The following is a 23,483-nucleotide window of genomic DNA, read 5'->3' on the forward strand; positions in this document are numbered from 1 at the left end:
GTTGAATGGGCTAACCATGTACTTGTTATGTTTTACAAATAAGCAGGGTGTTTTTTGTCGTTATAAAATAAATTGATTTTGAAGTAAATTTTTTACAATTTTTTTTTTGGGGGGGTACAGGTTTTAAGGTCTCTTTGAGCCTGAAATAACTCACACATTCATGAGAATAGATAAAATTGTACCCTCTTATGTTACAATGTCATCTGATATATTTTAAAAATTAAGTTTTATTGATTATTTAATAAAAACAAAACACATCTCAGAGCCCTTGTTCATTTTATTGTGTAAAACACTTCTGCAATGTTATGGTCAAAGCTATTTTGTTTTCCATACATGGAATATGGTCAAAGATGCTGTTTTGACCACTGTATGCAATATGACCTTTCTGAATGAGCAAAAAAAAAAGTATGTATTTATTTTTTACTTCAAAAATGTTGTGAGAGCACGGTCGAGTATTAAAATCAGGTGATTTGGTGCGGAATGACCCCTCCCCCAAAGCAGCTTCCCCCCCCCCCAGCCCTTCTGGATCCCTTCCCCGCACCCAGCCCCCTTTCCTCGGCTTCTTCAGGGCTGGCACAAGCAGAACCCGTACTGCAGCAGCGGGGCTGCATCCTGCCACGCTGCCCTGCACCCTGTGAGAAGGCAGGCAGTGATGGGGCTGAGATGCTTGGCGTTGCTCTGGGGGCTGGAGCGGTGGCCACGGGCAACACTCGGAACCGGAGGAGGGCAGAGGGAGCAGGACCTGCAGGGGGTGGTTGCTGCCGCAGCAGTAGTGGCGGAGGGACAACCCTTGCCCACTCGCTTGCAGTCCAGCCCAGCCTTCCCTCACTCAGTGCTGGCCCGGGACAAGGCACCACTGGGCATCTTTTCCCTCGCCCTGACAGGACACAGCGAGCGGGGCAGAGGGCAGCTGAAAGGGCGACGAGGGGAAGCTTTGAATTCTCAGGTGGTGCGAGCGGTGCAGGTGGAGGGGGGCTGTTCTTCCCTTGCCCTGATAGTTACTACTGTCAGTTACAACCACCGGTGCATGACACTCAAAACAGAAGTGTGGCACTCAAAACAAAACATGTTCGGCTTCTGAAAAAGGTTCACAAACTTATTTCCAGTTTGCAGCATTTGGGTTCCAAGTTGTTCGACTACTAAGGCATTCGAGAACCAAGGTACCACTGTCTCTTGGGGGCTGAATGTAAGCAGCAAGAGGCCCACTGAATTACAGAAGGCTCCTGGCTACTGGTGCTCAGTCCACTGCACTTCAAGGACTGCAGGCATGCTGACTGAGATGGGGGGGGGGGGTTCCTCTCATTTGGTGGAAGCTGTGGCTGGAGGGGAGAACAAGCGACTAGGACTCCTAAGTGGGAAAACACCACCTCTGCATGCAGAAGGGGTCCAGGCTCAACCCCCAGCCTAACCATAAAAAAGGAGCAGGTAATGTGGATGAGGTAATGAGGGTGGTCGATTGGAAGGGATCCCAAGGGGCATCTAGTCTCACCCCATGCAATGCAGGAATCTCAACACACAATCTTCTGTCCAATTTGAAACCAGACCAGACCCTGTTTAGATTTGCAAATGTGCTAGCAGTTTTGTTGCTGCACCATGCATCCTGGGTGGGTGACATGGGTGACCACAACCAGAGATCCTGAGAGGCAGCTATGTTTGGAAATTAGTGATCTATGCACACACACACACACACACACACACACACACACACCATGCAGAGAAGGGAATCCTGCCATGTCTGCCTGCTAAACTCTCCCAACTGCATGGAGAAACAAAGACTTGCAATTATTCTGAATCATCAGGTACAAAAAATTATATAGGTCACTTCTGAACATGGTGGTTTCAGAGAAAACACACAGTTGCCTTGCCAGCCTGAAAGTGGGCAGCTTTGGAGACCTGTGTGCGGGAAAGCTGTGCAGGGTTCCATTTATGGAGAATCTCAGCTTTCTTCTTTTAAAATGAAGTGTCTGGTCCTTATGGAATGACCCCAAACCAACCTGCTTGTGCTCAGGTGTAGGGAATCACTGGCCCTCCAGGCATTGCTCAGCTACAACTCCCACCATCCCGGACCATTGGTCCTGCTTACTGGGACTGATGGGAGTTGTAGTTCAGCACCAAAGGTCCCCCAGCTTAGCATGGGATCAGCCAAATTAAAGTGGCCAGGCAGAGGCATCAAAAGAGAAAAATGTGTGGCAGTGGGGTTGCCCCTCCACTAAGGAGTGTGGCTGCTTGTAGGCCTCACATACAACAGGTGCATAAGAGAAAACCCTTTAATCGCTGTGGAATGGCACCTCTGTTATTTAGCCACTGACAGGTGTGTGTTAAATGAAACAGATGCCCTAGTTAGTACATTTTATTTGTATTTTTAGAGCTCCCTACCACTTTGGCAGCAGGTCGCTTGCACGAATGGCACGTGCTACCTGCAGAAAACATGCTTCTCTTGGCCTTCTGGGAATCTAGCAAAGCCATTCAGGTCAAGAGAATTTCAATGGATGTATTAGTCAAGCTCCAGCAGAAATAGAGGCTGCAGCAATAAAAAGTACAGTACCCAAAACCATTTGCAAGCCATGCATTTGTCCATTTGCAGAATACAGGGCTAAGGGAAAACATTTGGGCATCCAAGGTAGCAAATCCTCCCCACTTCTGGCACCACCCATCCAAAATATCTTTTGCAAGCCCTGTTGAAAGAAATGTATGTGTGTGTAAACTGTCAAAATCGGGAATAAAATGCTGAACATAATTTCCTTGGAATCTCAGCTTCCTTTCTCTTTATAAATAATAATGTCTTTTGCAGCTGCAGAGAAATTCTGAACTTGCATAGGTTGCTACATCTGTGTAAAACCAAAGACCAAATAAAACCTTTTGCAGGTGTTTTCAGGGCTCCTTCTATCCTGAGCACCTCTATAGATCCTCTGTCTGCCTTCCTCCCTCCGTCTCCCAGCAATACTGTGAATTATCCAAACCAGAGCCTTGCAATGGGGATCACTTGTGCAGAAGCACACAAACTCCCTTCATTGACACAATTTGTTCCAAGCACAGACTTTGGGAGGAGGATTGAGGATTTGCTGAGAAGGGCACCATTGTGTGATGTTTGGCCAGCCTCAAATACCATCGCTTTAATAGGTGGAGCCTGACTGGAGAATTCTGAAAGTCAGTCTGTCATCTCCAAACTGGCAGGCACAGTTTACCCAGCGAGCAGGTCTTGTGCAATGGAGTGGAGAGGAAGGAGGAACTGCTGCACCCTTGAACGGCTAAATTCCTCCTTTCAGAGATGAGCTCTTGAACCTATTCACAGTGCCAAGGCTCAACCTGCTGTGATATAAGCAGTAAGAAGACGTGCAGCTAAGGACAGGAAAAGATGGATCCATAGATCCCATGATTTGCCTATGAAGGTGAAATCAGGCCCCTACTTAGAGGTTTCTAAAAGTATGCATGGCTTGGAAACAGCAGAGACACATTTTCCTCCCTCTTGCATAACACTAGGACACAAGGGAGATTCAGGACAGGCAGAAGGAAGGCCTTCTTCACACAGCACCCAGCTGAACTCTGGGATTCTCTGCTACAAGAGGCAGTGATGGCCTCCAGCTTGAAACAGCTTTGAGAAGCAGATGACATGGAGGCTGCAAGTTATGATGGCAGTATGCCAAAGCAGAGAGGTGGGGCTGTAGTTGCCAAGCCCTGCGGGTGGGTTTCCTGCAGGCACCTCACCGGCTGCTGTGGGAAATGGGATGCTGACAAGGCAGACTCTTGGACCAACCCAGCAGGACCCTCCTTTACTCTTATGCACACTCAATCAGGGAAGAGTCCAAATACTGATTCTTCTTTTTTAAAGAAAAAAAACAGATTGTGGTTTCTGTGACTTGGTGTTGAGTCAACCTCAGCTGAGAGGGAGAAACAGTTTTCTCTCTTCCTCCCAAACAGCCATTAAATCAGATCTGGCTCCAGAGAGTTTTGGGGGCGGGGAGAGAAAGGGAGGGAGGGAGACTGAGCGCCATCACTGGCCAAGATCTTCTTAACTAGCCAAGACCTTTCCTTATATGCTCAAAGACAAAAGCAGGCTTCAGTCCAAACAACAACTCTCAGGCAGTCAATATGGTACCTACTCCTACAATACCTAAACAAGGTCAAAAAGTCTCGCAATTCCCTCCCAAATAACAACAACAACTCCACACCTCTCACCTCCCATGATGGGGGCCAGTGGCTTCTTCACAGCACCCAAAGGAGGCACTGCAGTTGGACCTCATAACTTTCTTCTTCCTGGCATTTCTATCCTGCTTTTCCTCCAATGAGCTCAAGAAGGTATGTGCATAGTTCTTCCCCCTCCTCATGACAACCCTGTGGGAGGGGGGGGGGGTTAGGTTGACTGGTCCCAGGTCACCCAGTGAGCTGAGGGGAGATTTAAACCCCCCCTCCCAGGTTGCAGCAAAACACTTCAACCACCAACCACCAAGAATGTGTGGAGTTTTTTCCTCTCACAACAGCAGGCCTTGGCAATTGGCTCAGGTGGGGTTTAAAAAGTACTTGTTCCAATAACATGCAATTAACTTATTATAATGTGTGAACATTTGCATCCTGCCTTACCACATATCATGCCCAAGATGGCTAAACAACAACAGATACAAAAATAAAGCATTTAAGATAATAATACATATTTCTCTTCCAAAGAATGTAGGGATGGTCATTAGCTGAGATGGATGTGCACCATCCTTCCTGGCCCAGCACAGCCAGCTGTCAACCAAACAGAGCTGAAAGACAGCCTTCCCAGGAGCAGGACTTTGGATATCAGCCACTCTGTCAACTCAACAAAATTCAGTGTCTGCTGCACACGACCCAGTAGCAGCCCTAGACAAGCCACATTTTATCAGTCCCAATACAATGCAGGTGCGATAATACTGGCCCATTTTGCAACATTAAGTACAGTATTAAGATAATGCACCGGGGGTGGGGGTGAATGCTTTAGGCGAAGTGCTGGATAAAAGCAAAGTATTGCTATCAGGCCTTGAGAACTAGTAACTTTCTTCTGCTTTTGAAAGAAGTTTTGAAGTTCCCAGGAACGCAAACTCTGCCAGAAATAGCAGGTTGCACCTAGAATTCTGCAGGCACAGAATAAGGCAAAGACTAATGGCCACACTGGCTATCTTTTACCACCAAGGTCTGAAGCAAAATGGCTCTGAATGCTGAGAAGCTTATGTTGAGAATCATAAATTGCTGCTAGACTCAGATCTTGCATATGGGCTTCCCACGGGCATCTGGTTCCCCCACCCCAGCCCACCCTGAGAGCAGGATGTTGGACTAGGTGAGCTCTTCCAAATATAGCCCTTTTAAAAAGCACAGGATTTGCAAGCTGCAATATATCAAAATACCCACTGGCTAAATATCCCTGGAGGCAGAGTAAACCAGGTCACCTACATTTCTTTGGGCACTAACCAAGAATTTCCAGATGGGGACAGTGGGATGCCCTGAAATGTCCTTCTCCACACCACCCCATTGCCCATCAGTAGAAACTGCAGCAAGCGGCCTCTTTCCTCCCTCCCTTGGCAGAGATGCATATGCCATGAAACCAGGCAGCTTCTCTACCAGGCTGCCTCTCTCAATACATTTGCTGGAAGGATGTCAGAGGACCAAAGCACCCTCAACGGCCACAAGAAGCCTTTTCAAAAGGGGTGGAATTAAGCAATCAGAACCTTGCAGGCAGGAAGTGTCACTTCCTCAGGGGGGGAAAAGGATTGTGGTGTTGCAGAGAGCGGTGGGGAGTCCAGGAGGAAGAAGAGAAATGTCAGTGAGGCATGAGAGAACAATGGAAAGATACTAGGCACTCACAACAATAATGGGAGTGCAACTGCCACAACCAAGGGGAAGTCCCTGGCCATTTTGTGAGACACAAAAATCTCTTTTTAATGTTAGCAGCATCACCAATAAGGATTAAAACTGCCCCAGAGCTAAGGTAAAGAGCTATCATGTTCCAGACTCTTGTAGCATCCATATTCAGGATGCACCTGGAACACGCAGAAGGTGCAGCACGGCTAGACTATTTGGGGGAAGGCTACATTGAGAGGGGGCAACTGCATTCTGCTTCAGCGTATCTGATCTCAGTACCAATGCCACAGGTTTTGGGGTTGGGCTTCTTGGGCAAGAAACCCCCAGTGCCGCTGCCCACTGTCACCAGTTGCTGCTGCTGCTGCTCTTTCTCATCACCTTCTTGCTTGTTGTGGGAAGAGCTAGCAAGTAAACAATGGCAGACACTCCACCTCCTCAGCTTGCCATCATATGTTTGTTTGCCCACTCCCTCTGGGTCTGGGTCAAAGAGAGAGGCAGGTGAACAAGCCGCTTGCAGTGAGAAGCGGGAGCAGGTCCACGAGGCTCCCATCAAGGGCACCCCTGCTGGGGCGTGGGCTCCTGGCAGGTGCCCAACCATACCTGCTCTCGACACCAACCCACACTGAGTGGACACACGAAACCAAACCATGGCTGAGCAGAGCAGCAGCACAACCAGAGAGGAGCATAGCAGCCACAATCTCCTCTCCAGCAGATGATGGTTTGGCTTCATGTTACATACAAATGGAGCCAAAGCATTCATGTTCAGGGACGCGGACTTATAAAAAATATTGGGGGGGGGGGCCGGGAAAGCTCATGAATAATAAATAAGCTCATGAATATGCAAATAAAGTGGCGCCGCCTCCTCGTGAGCGAATAGGGGAGAGCGTGCTGTGCCTATTAATCAGCTCCGAAGGAAATTGGGTGGAGCTTTTGCTCGGGAGGGAGGGCAGGAGGCATGCAGCCCGACCCTGTGCATTTTGGGCTGGAGGAGGGGCGGCGATGGCGCTCTGCTGGAGGGGCGCCGGAGATTATTGGGGGGGCGGAGCCCCCCCAAACGAATTTTTGAGGGGGCTCGGGCCCCCTCAAGCCCCATGGAGTCGGCGCCTATGTTCATGTTCAAAATCAGGTGAGAGAAACAACACTATTTTACACTGGGGGGAGGTGAGGCTGAAAATCTGTGGCAGCACTGTGGCTCAAAACCAGATCTAAGCCCAAACATTTGTCCATTAAGATGCACTGGCTAATAGAATTGTGTTTTAGATTGTGACCAAGAATAAACACATACAACAAAATACTTGGCACTTTAGTGTGTTTCTGCAGATACAGTATCTCTGCAGCTCTCAGAACAAGGCTACACAGATTTGAATGAAAATAGCTACTGAATGAACTGTTACAAATTCTAACTCACAATAGCAAAAAAGTGTTTCTTCTGCTTTCCAGCATGGGCAGATCAAAGCAGATGCAATGATTTTTTGCCTTCTAGAGCTCAGCTGCCAGGCCTCTCTGCCTGAGCTTCCCACCTCATGGTCGCAGGGTTCAGCCCACCGAGCCCAAAACTGGTCCCAATATACTATGGGGAGGGTGAAGCAAAGAGCTGCCTTTCCAAGAGCTGCACCTTGAACATGCTAGGAGCCTTTGCACTATTCCAGGCCAAGGCTCTGGAACTGCATGCTGCTGAGGAACTCCCGGAGGGGAAGAGTTTTAGTCGGTTGCAGCAAAAAGAAAATAGAAAAAAACAACAACAATGAAAGGTGCCTCCAAGAATGCTTACTATTTTCAGGTGGGATTCACATAACAGCAGATTCAGGTTGTGAAGCAGAAGCTGATTAAGAGATCTTGTGCAACAAACCCACTTCCCCACCAGATCAGAAAAGTGACAGAAGAACACATTAGGAAGTGCAAGATAGCCCTTGCTTGGACACAAACCTTCCCGCAAGCAAATCAGAATGAAGGCCCAATAAGCAGGTCATCTTGAAGCGTCCAAAGATGCTCATTCTAGCAGAAGCCTGGGAAAGGCCATTGCTCAGTGGCGGAGCATCTCACCTGTAGAAGCTATCATAGTAGGTTGCCTTAAGAGACTTCAGGGAGACCCCTGAGAAATGACACCCTTCCCTCAGACGGCACACAACCCAGAGGGACTGGGGGGTGGCCATCACCTATTTATAGAAACTGACAGACACAAACCAAGATGCTGCTGCACAATTGTTGTCTGCTAGACATGGCTGCAGCCAAGCACCCTGTTTCCCAAAGCAGCCAAACAGAGATGATCTGCAACCTTGGTCTTCACAGAGGGGTCTGCAAGACCATCAAGTCTGCCTGCACAAGAGGCACCTGTGCATCAAATGGCATCTTCTAACTCCATTAGAAAGGTGCGAAAAGGAACCTCCATGCCTCTTTACCTTTGGGCTCAGTCTCAGACTCCAACAGGTGCAGGGATGGCTCCTCCAGCTCCTTCCCCAGTGAGCGGACTGGGGTCTCTGCCTCGGGAGTCCCAAAATGGCCTTCTGAATCTGAACTGCAGACAAGGAGAGGGAAGAGAAGGACAAATTAGCCACTCCTCCCAGCCCAGCTCTGAACATCTTCTCAAGTAGGGTTTCAACAAACCTTCCCGGCCATTGCCAGGCACTCAGAATTTCTCTTACTGAGACTTCTGATGAATCAGACAAAATAACGTCTGTGTCATGGCCAAACAATGCACAATGTCATTATGAGTTTTGCAGTTAACAGACACATGTTCTTAAAAGGCAAACAGCCAGTAGGGTTTGCACAGGGAGAAAACTCACCAATGGTGCCCTTGGGGGATCCACTCACTCACATGGTGGTATTGGGGGACTTCAATATCCAAGCCAAGGTGGCCAAAATGAGCTGGCTCAGGACTTCATGACATCCCTGACAGCCATGGGGCTGTCTCAGCACATGCATGCTCCAACACACATAGCAGAGCATCCCCACTATGGCAGAGGTTGGGAAGCTTTTTCAGTCCAAAGGCCACATTTCCTTCTGAGTAACCTTGTGAGGGCCACATGCCAGTGGCCAGCAGGGCCAGAGGCAAAAGTGGGAGGAGCAATGAATGCAAACTTTGTACAGGCAAAAAGAGTCCCTTGGTCAAGCCAGTGAGGGGTGCTTCTTGAGGAGAGGCCAAGGACCAGGTGGAGAAGACTGGAGGGTCAAATTTAGCCCCTGGGATCAAGGTTCCCCAACCCTTCCCATGGTTTGCTGCCTATGTCTAGTACTTGAAGCATAACTGTCTCTGCATATGGAGGTTCAGGGAGGAATTCAATATTGCAGAGTGTTGATCAGGGCAAATATTTCTGCTGGCCTCTCTTCCACCCGTGCACGCTTCTGGGGTTCTCTGGACTCCCCAGAGCCAATTTTAGGGAGTGCAGGTGATGCAGGTGGGGTGAAGACCCCTTGAGCAAGCAGAAGTCCTTGCTCAGGCCTTTCCTGATGGGGACCCTCTGTCCATAACACAGAGCTAATAGCGGTTGAAGCAGACCACAGATGAGGAACCTGCGGCCCTCCAGATGTTATTGGACTCCACCTCCCATCAGCTTCAGTCAGCATAGCCAAATACGTTGGGAGTTGCGGCCCAACAACGTCTGGAGAACCCCAAGTTCTCCATCCCTGCCCTGGTTGCTCATCAGTTTCACTGGGCAGCGATTCTGAGCAGGAGGGTTCAGGGCAACCCTCCAAATCAGAGAGCCAGCAAGTCCCACTGCTGCATCAGCCACTCTTCTCTAGGCTGCCTCAGAGGGCCAGATTCAGCCCTAGATTCAGCCCCACTTGCTAACCCGTAACAGAAAACAGGACAGGAAACTGTAGGTCTGCAAATGCTTGGGGGTCACTCTGCAGGGAGTTGCAACTAGGCATGACTCCCTGGTCAGTGGCCCCCAGCAAATTGGGAGAGGGCTGCATTTCACAGTATTAATTCATCATACATTAAGAAGTAAAGCAAAACCCAAGACCCAGTTTTTGTGCCAGGGCTCAGGTATGGAAACTGTGAAGCCGTGATAAAGAATTTGGCCTTAAAAGCATGTGTCAAGTGCCTCCGCTCTCCAGAGCAAGCACTAGCAACCCCAATAGAAATCTGGGATAGAGAGGGAGGTGGTTCACACCCAGCCTATGGAATGTCACTCAGGCAGCCTCCCACCTTGCCTCATTGCCGGATGAATTGAGGCAGCTGCTTCATCTGCTTATAGGTAGGACTTTGGCTGAGCCTCACTTTGTAAGGCTGTCCTCCCACAACCAGTTTTCTACAGCAGCATACAGCCAAGGGAGTGCCTCTGAGCATGTGTTAGAAGCATCTGGTATTAGAAGTAAGAACATTTACCTCCAAGAGATGAAGTGAGGTCCAAGGAGAGTTAAGCCCTGCAGTTACTTCCCGGAAATTAATGCTGCCAAAAAAGTTTGACCTAGAAACCCTGACCTCTCTGAAATCTCCCTGAGAAGCAGCACCAAATGCGGAGAGCATTCCTCTTATCACAGAGTAGCCACAGAAGGCAGGCCTGAGAACCGGCTGCAAGAGGAGAAGGGGGCTCACCTATGGAGCCCCGAATACAACCGCTACGATAAGTAAACACATTTTGCCTTTACTCAGAGACACATCTCCAGGGGGATTTCTCTTCCAGGCACAGTAAAGATAGTCAAAATGTGGTGGAAGGACTAAGACCCAGCTTCTTGGAACACTTCATTCAGGAAACAAAATAGGCATCTAGCACGTTTTTAGCTGCGCATACGCTGTGGATGGATGTGTCTAAAACAGAGGTTTGCTCCTCACGGATGCCCGATCTGGGCTAATTCACACACGCACCCAGCATGTCAGAGGATGCCCTGCACATGAAGATGGGCCTTCCCACCGAGGCCGTTCCGACGTGCATTTGCCGATCCCCGCGGCCGGTCTGGCTCCCGGCGCCACGGAGAAGCCCGGCCTGGGCAGAGCGGCCCGGGGACCCACGAGGCGCCCCTCGAGCGCGCAGCCCGCCCGCCCGCCCGCCCGCGCCCCGAGCTGCGCCCGGCGCGTCTCGTGTGAAACGGCCCCGTCGACCCCCGAGGGCGCCCGCCTTGCCTGAGACTCAGCGACTTGGTGTCCGCCTGCGCGTCCTCGTCGTCGTCCTCGGGCTGCCCCTGCCCGTCCGCCCCGGCGAGGCCGTCCTGCTCGGGCCCCGCCGGGCCGCCGCCGCCGCGCACGGCCGACCACGTCCACTTGGCCCACTGCACGGGCGACAGCAGCTGCCACGACGAGCTGAACGCCATGGGGACGAGGCTGCCTTCAAAATGGAGGGGCGGCCCAGAGGCGCCGGCAGGAAGGCGCGGATCCGGCGCCGACGGGCTCCGGCGTGAGCGCGGCTTTCCGCTTCTGCGCGCCGCCTCCGCCCGGCTCACCGCCTCCCTCCCTCGCTCGCTCGCTCGCTCGCCGCCGCCGCCGGGAAGGGGATCGGGCCCAAGGGCCGCGCCAGAGGAGCCTCCGCGGACCGGCCGCGCTCGCTCAGCCCATTGCCGCGCCCGTCCGGGGCGCCCCTGCGCGGACTCGCCGCCGCCGCCGCCGCGCGGGAGGAGCGCGCCCAATTCGGAGCAGAAGCCGTCCGAGCGCCGCCCCGGCGAGCTCGCCCCGCCTGCACGCGCACGGCCGCTTCACACGTTACGCTCGGCCATCCAGCGGGCCCGGGGATTAAGAGGGGCAGGTGCCCCAAACACGCCACGTCTGGCGGGGCTGCGGAGGCGCATTCACGAGGGAGCAGCACGAGCTGCGGGCTGGTCGCCGGGAGACGAAAGGAGTCGCCATCAGCCGCAGCGGCGCCACGGGAGAGGAGAGGCAGGGCTGGGGACAAGGGGCGAGCCTTGGCAGACGACCGCAGCTCCCGGAGCACGGGCGAATATCCTAAATCCAGGGCTGCCTGGAGACAGTCAGTCAGGCCCGGCATCCGCACCACTGGCAGGAAGCAGAGAGAAGAAACGCCCGGGTGCATCTGCAGCAGCACAACTGGAAGCCTGCATCTGCAGCAAAGCCTGTCTCTCCTGCTGCACAGACTCTGCAGCCACAGCAGGCGCTGCAACCTCCCAACAGCTTGACTTGACCTCCCTTGTCTCCAATGGAGACAGACAGGTGCCAACCAACCAGCCTTGCAGGATCAGACCAAAGGCCTTTCCAGACCAGCACTCTGTCCAACCAGATGCCCCTGGGAACAGTGCCAGATTACCAAATAGGCAGAGTAGGCACCAGCCTCTGGGCCCCATGTGACAACCGCTGAAAATAATATTGATTTGATCTGGGGGGGGGGGGGATTACATTCAAGCTTTTTTAGTTCAATGTTATCCCACTAGGGGGGGGGGAGATTTCAACTGTCTTGGGGCCTCCACAGGGTTTAATCTAGCACTGCCTGGGAACTCTGCAAGCAGGATGTGAGCACAACTTGGTTGCCATTCCCAGTAACTTGGTCCACAGAGGTGTTCTGAGTCCTGCAGTCCAGGTAGTGCATAATGTCCTGGCTCTGGCAACTGATTTGATACAAATGCTGACATCCTCTCTCCTGCGATGTGACATCTGAAGCCACAACCTCACCATCTCAGGGCTAAGCAACTACAAAGGAAAGTGTCAGCAGAAATGCTTCCATTGCTCTGGCACACTGCTTGACTTTAGGGAAATGCATAACTGGAACAGCTTTTTGGAGCACCATGGATTGCTCCGCTGAGCGCAACACCTGCGCACAAAACCAGGCTCTCAAAACATGTCACCAAACAATCTCTTTCCTCAGCCCCCACATGCAACCTGCTAACATTCTGATTGTAGGATAATCTTACAAAGAAAGACTACCATGTTGGGAAGTGGGTGGATAAGGAAGAGGAGGAAAGCAAACTGGGGTCATCCAGTGAAGAATAGATATTGGGAGATTCTGGGTGGAGAAAAGGAAGTGCGTCTTCACACAGCATCTAGTGAAACAAGGAGTGAGGAACTTCTAGCCCGCATGCTGGATGTGGCTTAGCATGTGCTCCAGTTTGACCCAGAGCTGTTTTCCCAGAGCCATACCTGTGTGACATCAGATGCAGAAAGCAGGCTTGAAGTCACTGCACCCACCTGTCACATTTGGCCTGCACTTGGTAGAGGAGAGCTGGACAGGTCTGGTTCCCCACCCAAATTAAAGTATGGAGTTTGTTGCCATAAAATATGGGATTACGCACCCATAATGATAATTATGTATTTAGAAGGGGATTAGAGAAATTTGTGGAAGATATGGCTATCAATAGCTACCAGCCATGAGGGCTACATATTATCTGCAATATCAGCAACCTTAAGCCCCTGAATATGGGTTGTTGATGGATCAGCAGCAGGGAAGGCTATTGCCCTTGGGCCCAGGCCTGTAAGCTCCCCAGAGGTAACTGGCTGGATGCAGCAGGACTCTTACATTCTTAGCCAATTCTGCCTGATCTAGATAAGACAGCCTTCACTTGTATTTTCCTTCATCATACGCCTGAGTTATTTACATTCTTGACTTTTTACCTCTCCCCCACACTCAGGCAATGCCCTTCCTTATTTGGCTTGTGTGTGTGTGTGCACGTGTGTGTGCACACGCACGCGCGCACACACAGGCATGTTTTCTTGCTTTGCAACTGTTCATCACTGATGGTGAAATTAAGCAGTAAGTATTGCCATTTCTTTTTTAATTATGGTGCTGGAGGAGACTCTTGAAAGCCCCATGGACTGCAAGAAGATCAAGCGTATCCATTCTGAAGAGAATCAGCCCTGAGTGCTCACAGGAAGGACAGATCCTGAAGCTGAGGCTCCAATACTTTGGCCACATTGTGAGAAGAGAAGACTCCCTGGAAAAGACCCTGATGTTGGGAAAGATTGAGGGCACAAGGAGAAGGGGATGACAGAGGATGAGATGGTTGGACAGTGTTCTCGAAGCTACCAACATGAGTTTGACCAAACTGCAGGAGGCAGTGGAAGACAGGAGCGCCTGGCGTGCTCTGGTCCAGGGGGTCACGAAGAGGCGGACACGACTAAATGATTAAACAACAACAACAACATGGCTCCTGGTCCCATCACCTCCTGGCAAATAGAAGGGGAAGAAATGGAGGCAGTGAGAGATTTTACTTTCTTGGGCTCCATGATCACTGCAGATGGTGACAGCAGCCATGAAATTAAAAGACGCCTGCTCCTTGGGAGAAAGGCGATGACAAACCTAGACAGCATCTTAAAAAGCAGAGACATCACCTTACCAACAAAGGTCCGTATAGTTAAAGCCATGGTTTTCCCAGTAGTGATGTATGGAAGTGAGAGCTGGACCATAAAGAAGGCTGATCGCCGAAGAACTGATGCTTTTGAATTATGGTGCTGGAGGAGACTCTTGAGAGTCCCATGGGCTGCAAGAAGATCAAACCTATCCATTCTTAAGGAAATCAGCCCTGAGTGCTCACTGGAAGGACAGATCCTGAAGCTGAGGCTCCAATACTTTGGCCACCTCGTGAGAAGAGAAGACTCCCTGGACTTTACCCTGATGTTGGGAAAGATGGAGGGCACAAGGAGAAGGGGACGACAGAGGACAAGATGGTTGGACAGTGTTCTCGAAGCTACCAACATGAGTCTGACCAAACTGCGGGAGGCAGTGGAAGACAGGAGTGCCTGGCGTGCTCTGGTCCATGGGGTCACGAAGAGGCAGACACGACTAAACGATTAAACAACAACAACAACATTGCCATTTCTGATATCTACTAGATTTATTGCATGGGTTTTCATGTGCATTTAAAGCATAGCAACACACACACACACACACATCTTCAATAAGACATAAAATCCAAGCCAGTACATACCGGTATATATTGAAAAATCACAAAACCAGAGCTAAAATTCTTCATAGGAGCTAAAAACAGCAACTAAGACCCAACAAGTAAAAAAACAGAAGAGCTGAAACCTCCAACCATAAAACCGAAAGAACAGAAAAAATTACCCTGTCCTGATTCTGGGGAGAGAACAACATGGGAGCTGAGGGATCTTTCCTAGGGAAAGCATTCAGAGCACATGGGGTGGTGCTGGTAAAAAAACGGCAAAGGCACTGACTCTCACAACTCAACTGTAGACTTCCTATGGTAGGGGCACTCTGACGACAGTCTCTGGGAGAAGGGACCCAGTTGTAAGGGGTGTGTGACGAACCTTTTCCAGTCAAAGGGGCACCTTCCCTTCATGGGAACCCTCTGGGGGAACACAGGCCACTGGGGAGCAGAGCCAGAGGCAGAAGTGGGTGAGCAATGAATACACATTTTGGATACATAAAGGTTTGGACCTATAAAGCCTTTAATGGCTCAGGATCACGATACATCAAGGACCGCCTCTCTCCATATGAAGTGATCCAGACTCTGCAATCATAATCTGAGTGCCTTCTACATGAGAGGTCTGGAAGGTGGCGACAGTAGAACGGGCCTATTCTGTGGTGGCTCCATGTTTGTGGGATGCCCTCCTCAGGGAGGCTTGCCTGGTGCCTTCATGATACACCTTTAGGCACCAGGTAAAAATGTTCCTCTATAACCAGGCCTTTGGCTGATTAACATTCTATGGCCTTTTGAATGTGTTTGTTGGAGAGGGGCTTACTGGTTTGTTTTGTTCTAATAATAATACATTTTGCTTTTGTACAATAGGATCGTTTCTACACACTCACACACACCTCTCTCCTCCATGGAGGTAGGCAAGAGTTCTTAATGGAATTCAAGGACATATTTGAGCCAGGAGAAAACCCTGATGGAGGAGGGTATGAAGCATGGCTACTGAAGGATGTGACCTGAAGAGAAAGGGAGTGTTTTTCAAACAGGTTGTTTCAAACAGTGTTACTAGAGATGTCTGCAATGAGATATATATAACATTGTTATATATAATATAATATAATATAATATAATATAATATAATATAATATAATATAATATAATATAATATATATATAAATTTTGGGGGTGGGACCCCCCTAAACCCTAAAAATTAATAAATGGCAGGATTTTTATTAATTGGGATATGGATGAAAGTACAAGCTGCAGAGCTGCGTTTGGGAAGAAGAAGGAGGAAGGAAGATTGGGATCCATCTTGGGCAGGTTGGCTGCAGGCTGGCTGGGAGAGATGCCTTGGACTCCAGGGCTGCACTGCCATGGGGGACAAGCTCCTCTTGAAATGACCAAGCTGTAAGATCTGGACTCTCTCCATGCAGACATGTAAAAAGGTGAATAAGCCGTAGTTCTTAAATCTACAACAGTCTCTGCCGTGTGTCAATTCTCCAAAGGAACACAGACCCGGTGAGCACCTGGAGCCCCATGGACTTTTGCTGCAGCTCAGCAGGGAGTGGGGGAGGCACCCGACTTTTGTAGCAAGACCTGTATTGGCGAGGAAACTCCTTATTCAAGGAGGATTAAAGCTGCAGATCCCCTGTGCCTGCTTGCTTGTCAGGACATGTTCATGCATTGAGAGAAGAAGAAGAAGAGGAGTTTGGATTTGATATCCCGCCTTTCACTCCCTTTAAGGAGTCTCAAAGCGGCTAACATTCTCCTTTCCCTTCCTCCCCCACAACAAACACTCTATGAGGTGAGTGGGGCTGAGAGACTTCACAGAAGTGTGACTGGCCCAAGGTCACCCAGCAGCTGCATGTGGAGGAGCGGAGACGCGAACCCGGTTACCCAGATTACGTGACTACCGCTCTTAACCACTACACCACACTGGCTCTCAAAAGATGGCCGGCAGAGAAGGCAAGACACCATGGGGGCCAACATGCCACCCAGACACATGACACTTCCATAGAACAATGTCATCAGGATGACAAGTCTACTCCAAGGGAGTCCATTAAACTTCAGCAAAGGGAGGCTGCCTAGAAAGCAAGGGGAAGGATGGGTTCATGATAACATGCAGTGTGCATTTCCCTTACTACTGAGTAATCTTATCCCTTCCGTCGTGAGGAAGCACAAGGAGTACAACTGTAAAATGGCAGGCAGGTCCCTTCTCATCCTGCAGACTTCACTCAGCTGAACACCTTTCAAAGAGATCATAGAACTCTATAATTGTGTAGCAGGAAGGGATTCCCAAGAGTCATCTACAGCCCCCTGCACTGCAGGAAGCACAGCTCAAGCATCCCTGACAGATGGCCACCCAACTTTTGCTTGAAAAGCCCCCCACCACAGCTGCCCTCCCTTTAGTTGCTACAGGCTTTGGTGACCCATCCAGCTGTGCTGGTTGCCTTTGGTTGCTGCAATCTCCAGAGTAAAGGCACAGCCCAAGATTCTTGGCATTATTGGAGTCCCCATTCCCTTTGGGCATGAAGTCCATTTGAACTGCCCCCCTGGAGAAAAACCGCTCTCTCCAGTGAGCCTGGAGACCAGCCCCCCAATGGCAAGTCTGGGATGTGGGCTTATCCAGAGGCATTGTGGGGCGGCAGCAGCAGGAGAGGACACAAAGCTTGCCCTGGAGGATGGGGGCAATGACCTCTGGACCTGCTTCTGTCAATAAGGCATGCGGATGAATCGTCTATTAGAAATGGTTGCCAGGGTCGATTTTTCTGTTTTAAGAAATTCTTCACACAATGATTGTTGCAAGGGAAGACAGGGAGCAATTTCCCCCTCCCATAGCCACACAGTCAGATCATCCTTCATTACCACTCTAAGGTTCATGAGGCAGAAGTTGGTGCCAATTTTCTTATAAAAACCCCTTCCCTAGGAATAGCTTATGTGCAACTGGTTGCAACACTTGGCAATTTGGCTTGCAGCACAGGAGCCCCACATGACCCTGCAGATAATGCTGCAAAACAGAAAGAGAGGAGCAGATGCTGCAGAGCTCAACTTTCTCCTGACTGCCAAAAGTCAGGCCGCAGAACAGCAAATTCCTTTAAACCAGCACTTGCTAGATGAGGACCAGGAGAAGCTGCAGCCAATCTGGAGGAGGGCATTAGCAACATCCTTCAGTTGTCTGGGCAGGACATCATGTGCTGCCAAGAAGAGAGACTCCTGCCAGGTGAGCAAGAAGATAGGGCAGGCGAGGGGGTGGCCACAAAAGACTCACAGGCATGTTCTTCCTCCAAATCCCAGGTCAGGCTAGGATTACTCTATGGCGGTGGTGGCAGACCTATGGCACGCGTGCCAGAGGGGGCACTCAAGAGCCCTCACCCCAGCACAGAGCCGACAGAAGGCAAGGGCAGCGCGTCGAGTCCTCAGCTCAGCTTGTGTCTGAGTAGAAGTGCCTCCGATAGGGTGGTGGTGGGGGGTTGCAAAATGGAGCCACAACCTCCAGGGTGCACATTTTCCCTTGGGGAGCCTCCGTTGTGGGTGGGGAGGGCATAGCGCTATGCACGCGCTCAGAAGGGCACTGCTGCGTTGGTGAGCCGCCGAGATTTCCAAGCAGCCGCTTTCCTCCTCCTCCTCCTCCTCCTCCTCCTGCTGCTGCTGCGAGGTTGAGGCTTTACACACCCTGCGATGTGGGAGCGAAGTCCGAAGTGGAGTGGAGGCTTCGTGCTGCACCTGAGAGCCCCTGCACCGCCAGAAGGCAGCTAGGCCCTCCCCAGCTGTGCTGCCCGATCGCAAGCAGGAGCAGGGCGGGGTCTCTCGGAAGCACGAAGCCTCCCCTATGAGAGATTCCAGCCATGCTCATGCTTGCTCGCAAGTAGGAGCGGGATCGGGCAGCTCAGCTGGGGAGGGCCTAGCTGCCTTCAGGTGGTGCAGGGGCTCTCAGATGCATCTTCTGGGCTGCCTCCACCTTCCCCAACCTCAGCAACTATTCAGCCTGGCTGCCTTCACGGGGTTGCAGGGGATCTCATGCGGAGGTGGGGGCTCTTTTAAACTTCTCCCTTGAGGGGAGTGCAGCCGCGAACCCCTCAATGGAAAGTGTGATGGAGCCTGTCCCTCCCCAGCTCAGCAGCCCCGATCCAGCTCCTGTTCCTGTGCAAGCAGCTACACTGCCTAGCAGAGCCGCCTCAGGAGCACGAGCAGGCTGGGGGTGGAGGCGGCATCCCTTGCCTGCTCGCCCCAGCCCAGCCTTCCCTCACTCAGCGCCTCCGGAGCTGGAGGATGGGGTGGTTGCTGTTGTGGCAGTGGAGGGACCCAGCACTGGAGGGCAGCAGGTGCCTGCTCACTTGCTGCCCAGCCCGCCTTCCCTCTTAAAATGGAAGTGTGGCACTCAAAACGGATGTTATACTCAGAACAGAGCAAGGGCCACTTCTGGAAAAGGTTTGAAAACCAGAAAACTCATTCCCATGTTTGAAGTGTTTGGGTTCCAAGTAGTTTGAGAACTAAGTAGTTCGAAAACCGAGGCACCACTGTATTGCTCCACTGTCTCTCCGCGGGGATGCGCCAAGCTCCCCTTCTAAACTAAAATCTCAGTATTCAGGTTAAATTGCCGTGTTGGCACTTTGCGATAAATAAGTGGGTTTAGGGTTGCAGTTTGGGCACTTGGTCTCTAAAAGGTTCGCCATCACTGCTCTGTGGTAAAGGGAACACAGCCCCAGAGGATCCGGAGGGCTGCTGTGTGCTCAGAAGTGGAGCATCTGCTCTGCAGGCAGAAAGTCCCAGGTTCAATTTCAAAAGGCTTCTCCATGTATGCATTTATTTATCTGGAGCACTTGCACCACACTTTTCAGCCAAAGACTCTCCCAGAGGGGCTTCCTTACAAGCAGAACAAGACAGTCCTCACCCTCAGGTTTACAGTCTTAAAAAAGCACAATACACAAGGGAAAAGGAACAAGGAGAGAAGAAGAAATACCCAGGCACCAATTTCTAAACCATTGTTCCTGCAATGACCAGCAATTCAGAAGGTGAAGAAAGGCCCCATGGTGGACAGGTGGTCAAAAAGGCCCCAAGGGTAGAAAAGATGTTTATGAGGTACAGGGTGAAAAAATTAAATAGGAATGACGAGCCTCAGAAATAAAGGGCATGGGAATCCAAAGAATTTGTTTCCCTTGCCAATTCAGGAGAGAAAGTCCATTTGTTTCTCATTGTTGTTGTTTACTCATTTAGTCGTGTCCGCCTCTTCGTGACCCCATGGACCAGAGCACGCCAGGCACTCCTGTCTTCCACTGCCTCCCGCAGTTTGGTCAGACTCATGTTGGTAGCTTCGAGAACACTGTCCAACCATCTCGTCCTCTGTCATCCCCTTCTCCTTGTGCCCTCCATCTTTCCCAACATCAGGGTAAAGTCCAGGGAGTCTTCTCTTCTCACGAGGTGGCCAAAGTATTGGAGCCTCAGCTTCAGGATCTGTCCTTCCAGTGAGCACTCAGGGCTGATTTCCTTAAGAATGGATAGGTTTGATCTTCTTGCAGCCCATGGGACTCTCAAGAGTCTCCTCCAGCACCATAATTCAAAAGCATCAGTTCTTCGACGATCAGCCTTCTTTATGGTCCAGCTCTCACTTCCATACATCACTACTGGGAAAACCATAGCTTTAACTATACGGACCTTTGTTGGTAAGATGATGTCTCTGCTTTTTAAGATGCTGTCTAGGTTTGTCATCGCCTTTCTCCCAAGAAGCAGGCGTCTTTTAATTTCGCGGCTGCTGTCATCATCTGCAGTGATCATGGAGCCGAAGAAAGTAAAATCTCTCACTGCCTCCATTTCCCCCCCTTCTATTTGCCAGGATGTGATGTGACCAGTGGCCATGATCTTCGTTTTTTTGATGTTGTTTCTCATATTTATGTGTAAATAATTAATCTGCACTTCCAAAAACACTGAAATTTTGCACTTCTCCAAATTTGGCAACACAGTTCTCCAGCATCATATATTGTTATGTACTGAGTTGAATAGGATCCAAACTGCAGCAGTCTGATTGGTCCTAGAACAATAGGATCCAAAATGCAGCAGTCTGATTGGTCCTAGAACAATAGGATTCAGAATGCAGCAGTCTGATTGGTCCTAGAACAATGCAGCAGTATGACTGGTTGGCAGGAACCACCCAATTCTGCTCCAAATAGAAGTGAATCCACAACCTGATTGGCTTACAGTAGAATTCCAGAATTAGCTAATCATGTGTAGCCCATTGTGTAAATAATGTATATAAAGCAGATACTGTGAGGGGACATTCATTCATTCCTCCTCACCACTATGAGCTGAATAAAGAGCATGAAATCACTTTGCGACTCTGAGTATATTTCACTGGCGACGAGGATGGGATCCCGCTGAGCTGATTGCCACACACAGCACCGCAGCACTGCCAACTGCCGCACCGCTGCCTCGCACCGTGTATCCAGGCTTCAGCTCCGGGACACAAGGAACTCAGAATGGCAGCCAACAGCAGCTTCTCACCATTCAACCCAGCATCTGGAGACTGGGAAGTGTACTCCTCCCGTTTCACCTTCCTCCTAGAATCCAAAGGGGTCACTGATGAAGAAGACGCCAAGAAGAGGGCGATATTCTTCAGCGTCTGCGGAGAGGAGACGTTTGAAATCGCCCGGGCTCTCCTTGCGCCTGAAGACGTCGCTACTGTTCCATACAAAACAATAATGGAACAGCTGAAGGGGCACTTTTCGCCGCAGCCCTCAGTGGTGGCTCATCGAAATGCCTTCTACGCAAAGCGGCAAGCCCCTGGGGAAACCATAACTGGGTTTGTGACCTCTCTCCGCCAAGCCGCCCGGTTCTGCAACTTCTCAGAGCTGGAGAACATGCTTCGTGACTGCCTCGTCGGTGGCCTGAAGGATGAGAAGCTGCAATGACGCCTCTATGCTAAGAAGGACCTAACGTTCAAGGTCGCTCTGGAGGAGGCCCTGGCAACAGAAGCTGCCGAGAGGTCGACGCAAGAGGCACGGCCGAGCCTGCCATCCCCACCGTGGGTCCACCACGAAGACCTCACCGACGACTCAGGATCAGACAGGGAGGAGGTGCAGCGAGTGCAGCAGCGCACTCAAGCAGCGCACAGACCACAGTTGCCTCGACGAGAAGGAGGGAACTGCGCAAGCTGCGGGGAGAGTCACGAGAGGAGGACCTGCCGTTTCCGCAATGCTGAGTGCAGGCAGTGCAGAAAATCGGGACACATTGCCCGGGTGTGTCGGGCTCGGCCCACCCGACACCAGGCATCAGATGACCAATCCAAGAACCCCAGGTCCCGGGGCCCAACGCACCAAGGCAACTCGACGGAGCTCACAGACTTCCAGGTATACCAGTTGCCCCACCCCAACGTAGAGAAAATTTATGTAGAGGTACAGATAGAGGGGCCCCCATGCCGCATGGAGCTTGACACGGGTTCAACTCTATCCATAATCTCAGCAAGGACCTTAAGGAAACTGTGTCCTACTGGGGGTCCCAAACTCAGGCCGGCCCCATTCACCCTCCAGGACTTCCAGAAACGTAAGGTCCTCACAATGGGGGTGGGGACCTTCAGGGTGCAATACCGAGGGCGGACGCGGCAACTGGACTTACTTGTGGTCAAGGGCCCCTACATTAGCTTACTGGGATTGGCATGGTTTGGACCACTGGGGCTAGCTGTCACCGGGGTGAACCACACTAGCTTACAAGTGGACGTGGACACCATATGCAAGGAATTTCCAGGGGTTTTCGATGGGAAATTGGGACAGTATACGCCCCCCCATTGCGCTACAGCTTGACCCCGCAGTACGACCGGTCAGGCTCAAGGCCCGCCGGGTCCCGTTCGCCTTGAAACCCCGTATAGACGAGGAATTGGACCGACTCGTGGAGCAAGGAGTGCTGGAGCCAGTGCCTAATGCCCCCTGGGAATCCCCAATCGTCACACCCGTCAAGCCTAATGGTTCGGTCCGCATCTGTGCAGACTACAAATGTACCATAAACAAGGCCCTCACAGCCCACGCATACCCAGTGCCAGTGGTCAGCCATGTCCTTGCCACCCTGGCTGGGTCGAAAATTTTTGGCAAGCTGGACTTGGCTCAAGCATATCAACAGCTGCCAGTAGATGAGGCTACAGCAGAGGCACAGACGATTGTGACGCACAGAGGAGCATTCAGGGTAAAGCGGCTGCAATTCGGTGTCAGCGTGGCACCAGGCATATTCCAGAATCTAATGGACTCTCTCCTTAAAGGGATTCGTGGCGTCACCCCCTTCTTCGATGATGTGTTGATTGCCGGGCCCACACCAGAGGAGTTTGAGGACCGCCTCCGCACCGTTCTGCACTGTTTCCAGACGGCGGGTCTCAAGGTGAAGCAGGAAAAATGTCTACTAGGAGTGCCTCAGGTGGACTTTCTGGGATTTATGGTGGACGCAGAAGGGGTCCACCCGACTGGGGACAAGGTACGGGCCATTTGTGATGCCCCAGCGCCCAAGAGCAAGACTGAACTTCAGGCCTTCTTGGGACTATTGAACTTTTACCATTCCTTCCTTCCCCACAAGGTGGCGGTAGCGGAGCCCCTACACAGACTCCTGGACAAGCGGGCCCCTTGGGTGTGGGGCCAGCGCCAGGAGGCCGCATTCCAGGCAGTCAAGGACTTGCTTGTCTCAAACTCAGTCTTGGCACACTTCGACGAGAGGCTGCCGGTGGTGCTAGCATGCGACGCCTCACCCTATGGCATTGGCACTGTCCTGGGGCACCAACTCCTGGATGGAAGAGAGGTACCGGTGGCGTACTTTTCCCAGACACTCAATGCAACCGAGCGGAACTACTCGCAAATCGACAAGGGGGGTCTGGCAATCGTGAAGGGAGTAAAAAAATTCCATGATTTCTTGTATGGGCAGCCCTTCACCGTGGTGACTGACCACAA

The 23,483-nt window shown here is 51.1% G+C and overlaps 1 protein-coding gene across 9 annotated transcripts in view; it reads right to left on the reverse strand.

Moving 5' to 3' along the window:
• Positions 1 to 23,483, reverse strand: part of TACC1 (transforming acidic coiled-coil containing protein 1) — an 89,916-nt gene that overhangs the window by 40,265 nt on the left and 26,168 nt on the right. For 4 of the 9 annotated variants that reach the window (XM_083480425.1, XM_083480427.1, XM_083480426.1 and 1 more), the window contains exon 3: positions 8,214 to 8,329. Coding sequence is in view for 4 of the 9 variants with exons in the window: in XM_083480422.1 (XP_083336548.1) it covers positions 8,214 to 8,329; positions 10,880 to 11,067 (304 nt within the window). In the remaining 5 variants the exon portion in view is untranslated. Of the gene's footprint in view, positions 1 to 8,213; positions 8,330 to 9,964; positions 10,195 to 10,879; positions 11,212 to 23,483 lie in introns of those variants that run through there. The other 5 variants (XM_083480422.1, XM_083480420.1, XM_083480421.1 and 2 more) reach the window with 5 other exon arrangements.

The sequence above is a fragment of the Podarcis liolepis genome (genome assembly GCF_965112155.1).
Source record: "Podarcis liolepis genome assembly, chromosome: 16".
In the NCBI taxonomy this organism is placed as follows: Eukaryota; Metazoa; Chordata; class Lepidosauria; order Squamata; family Lacertidae; genus Podarcis; species Podarcis liolepis.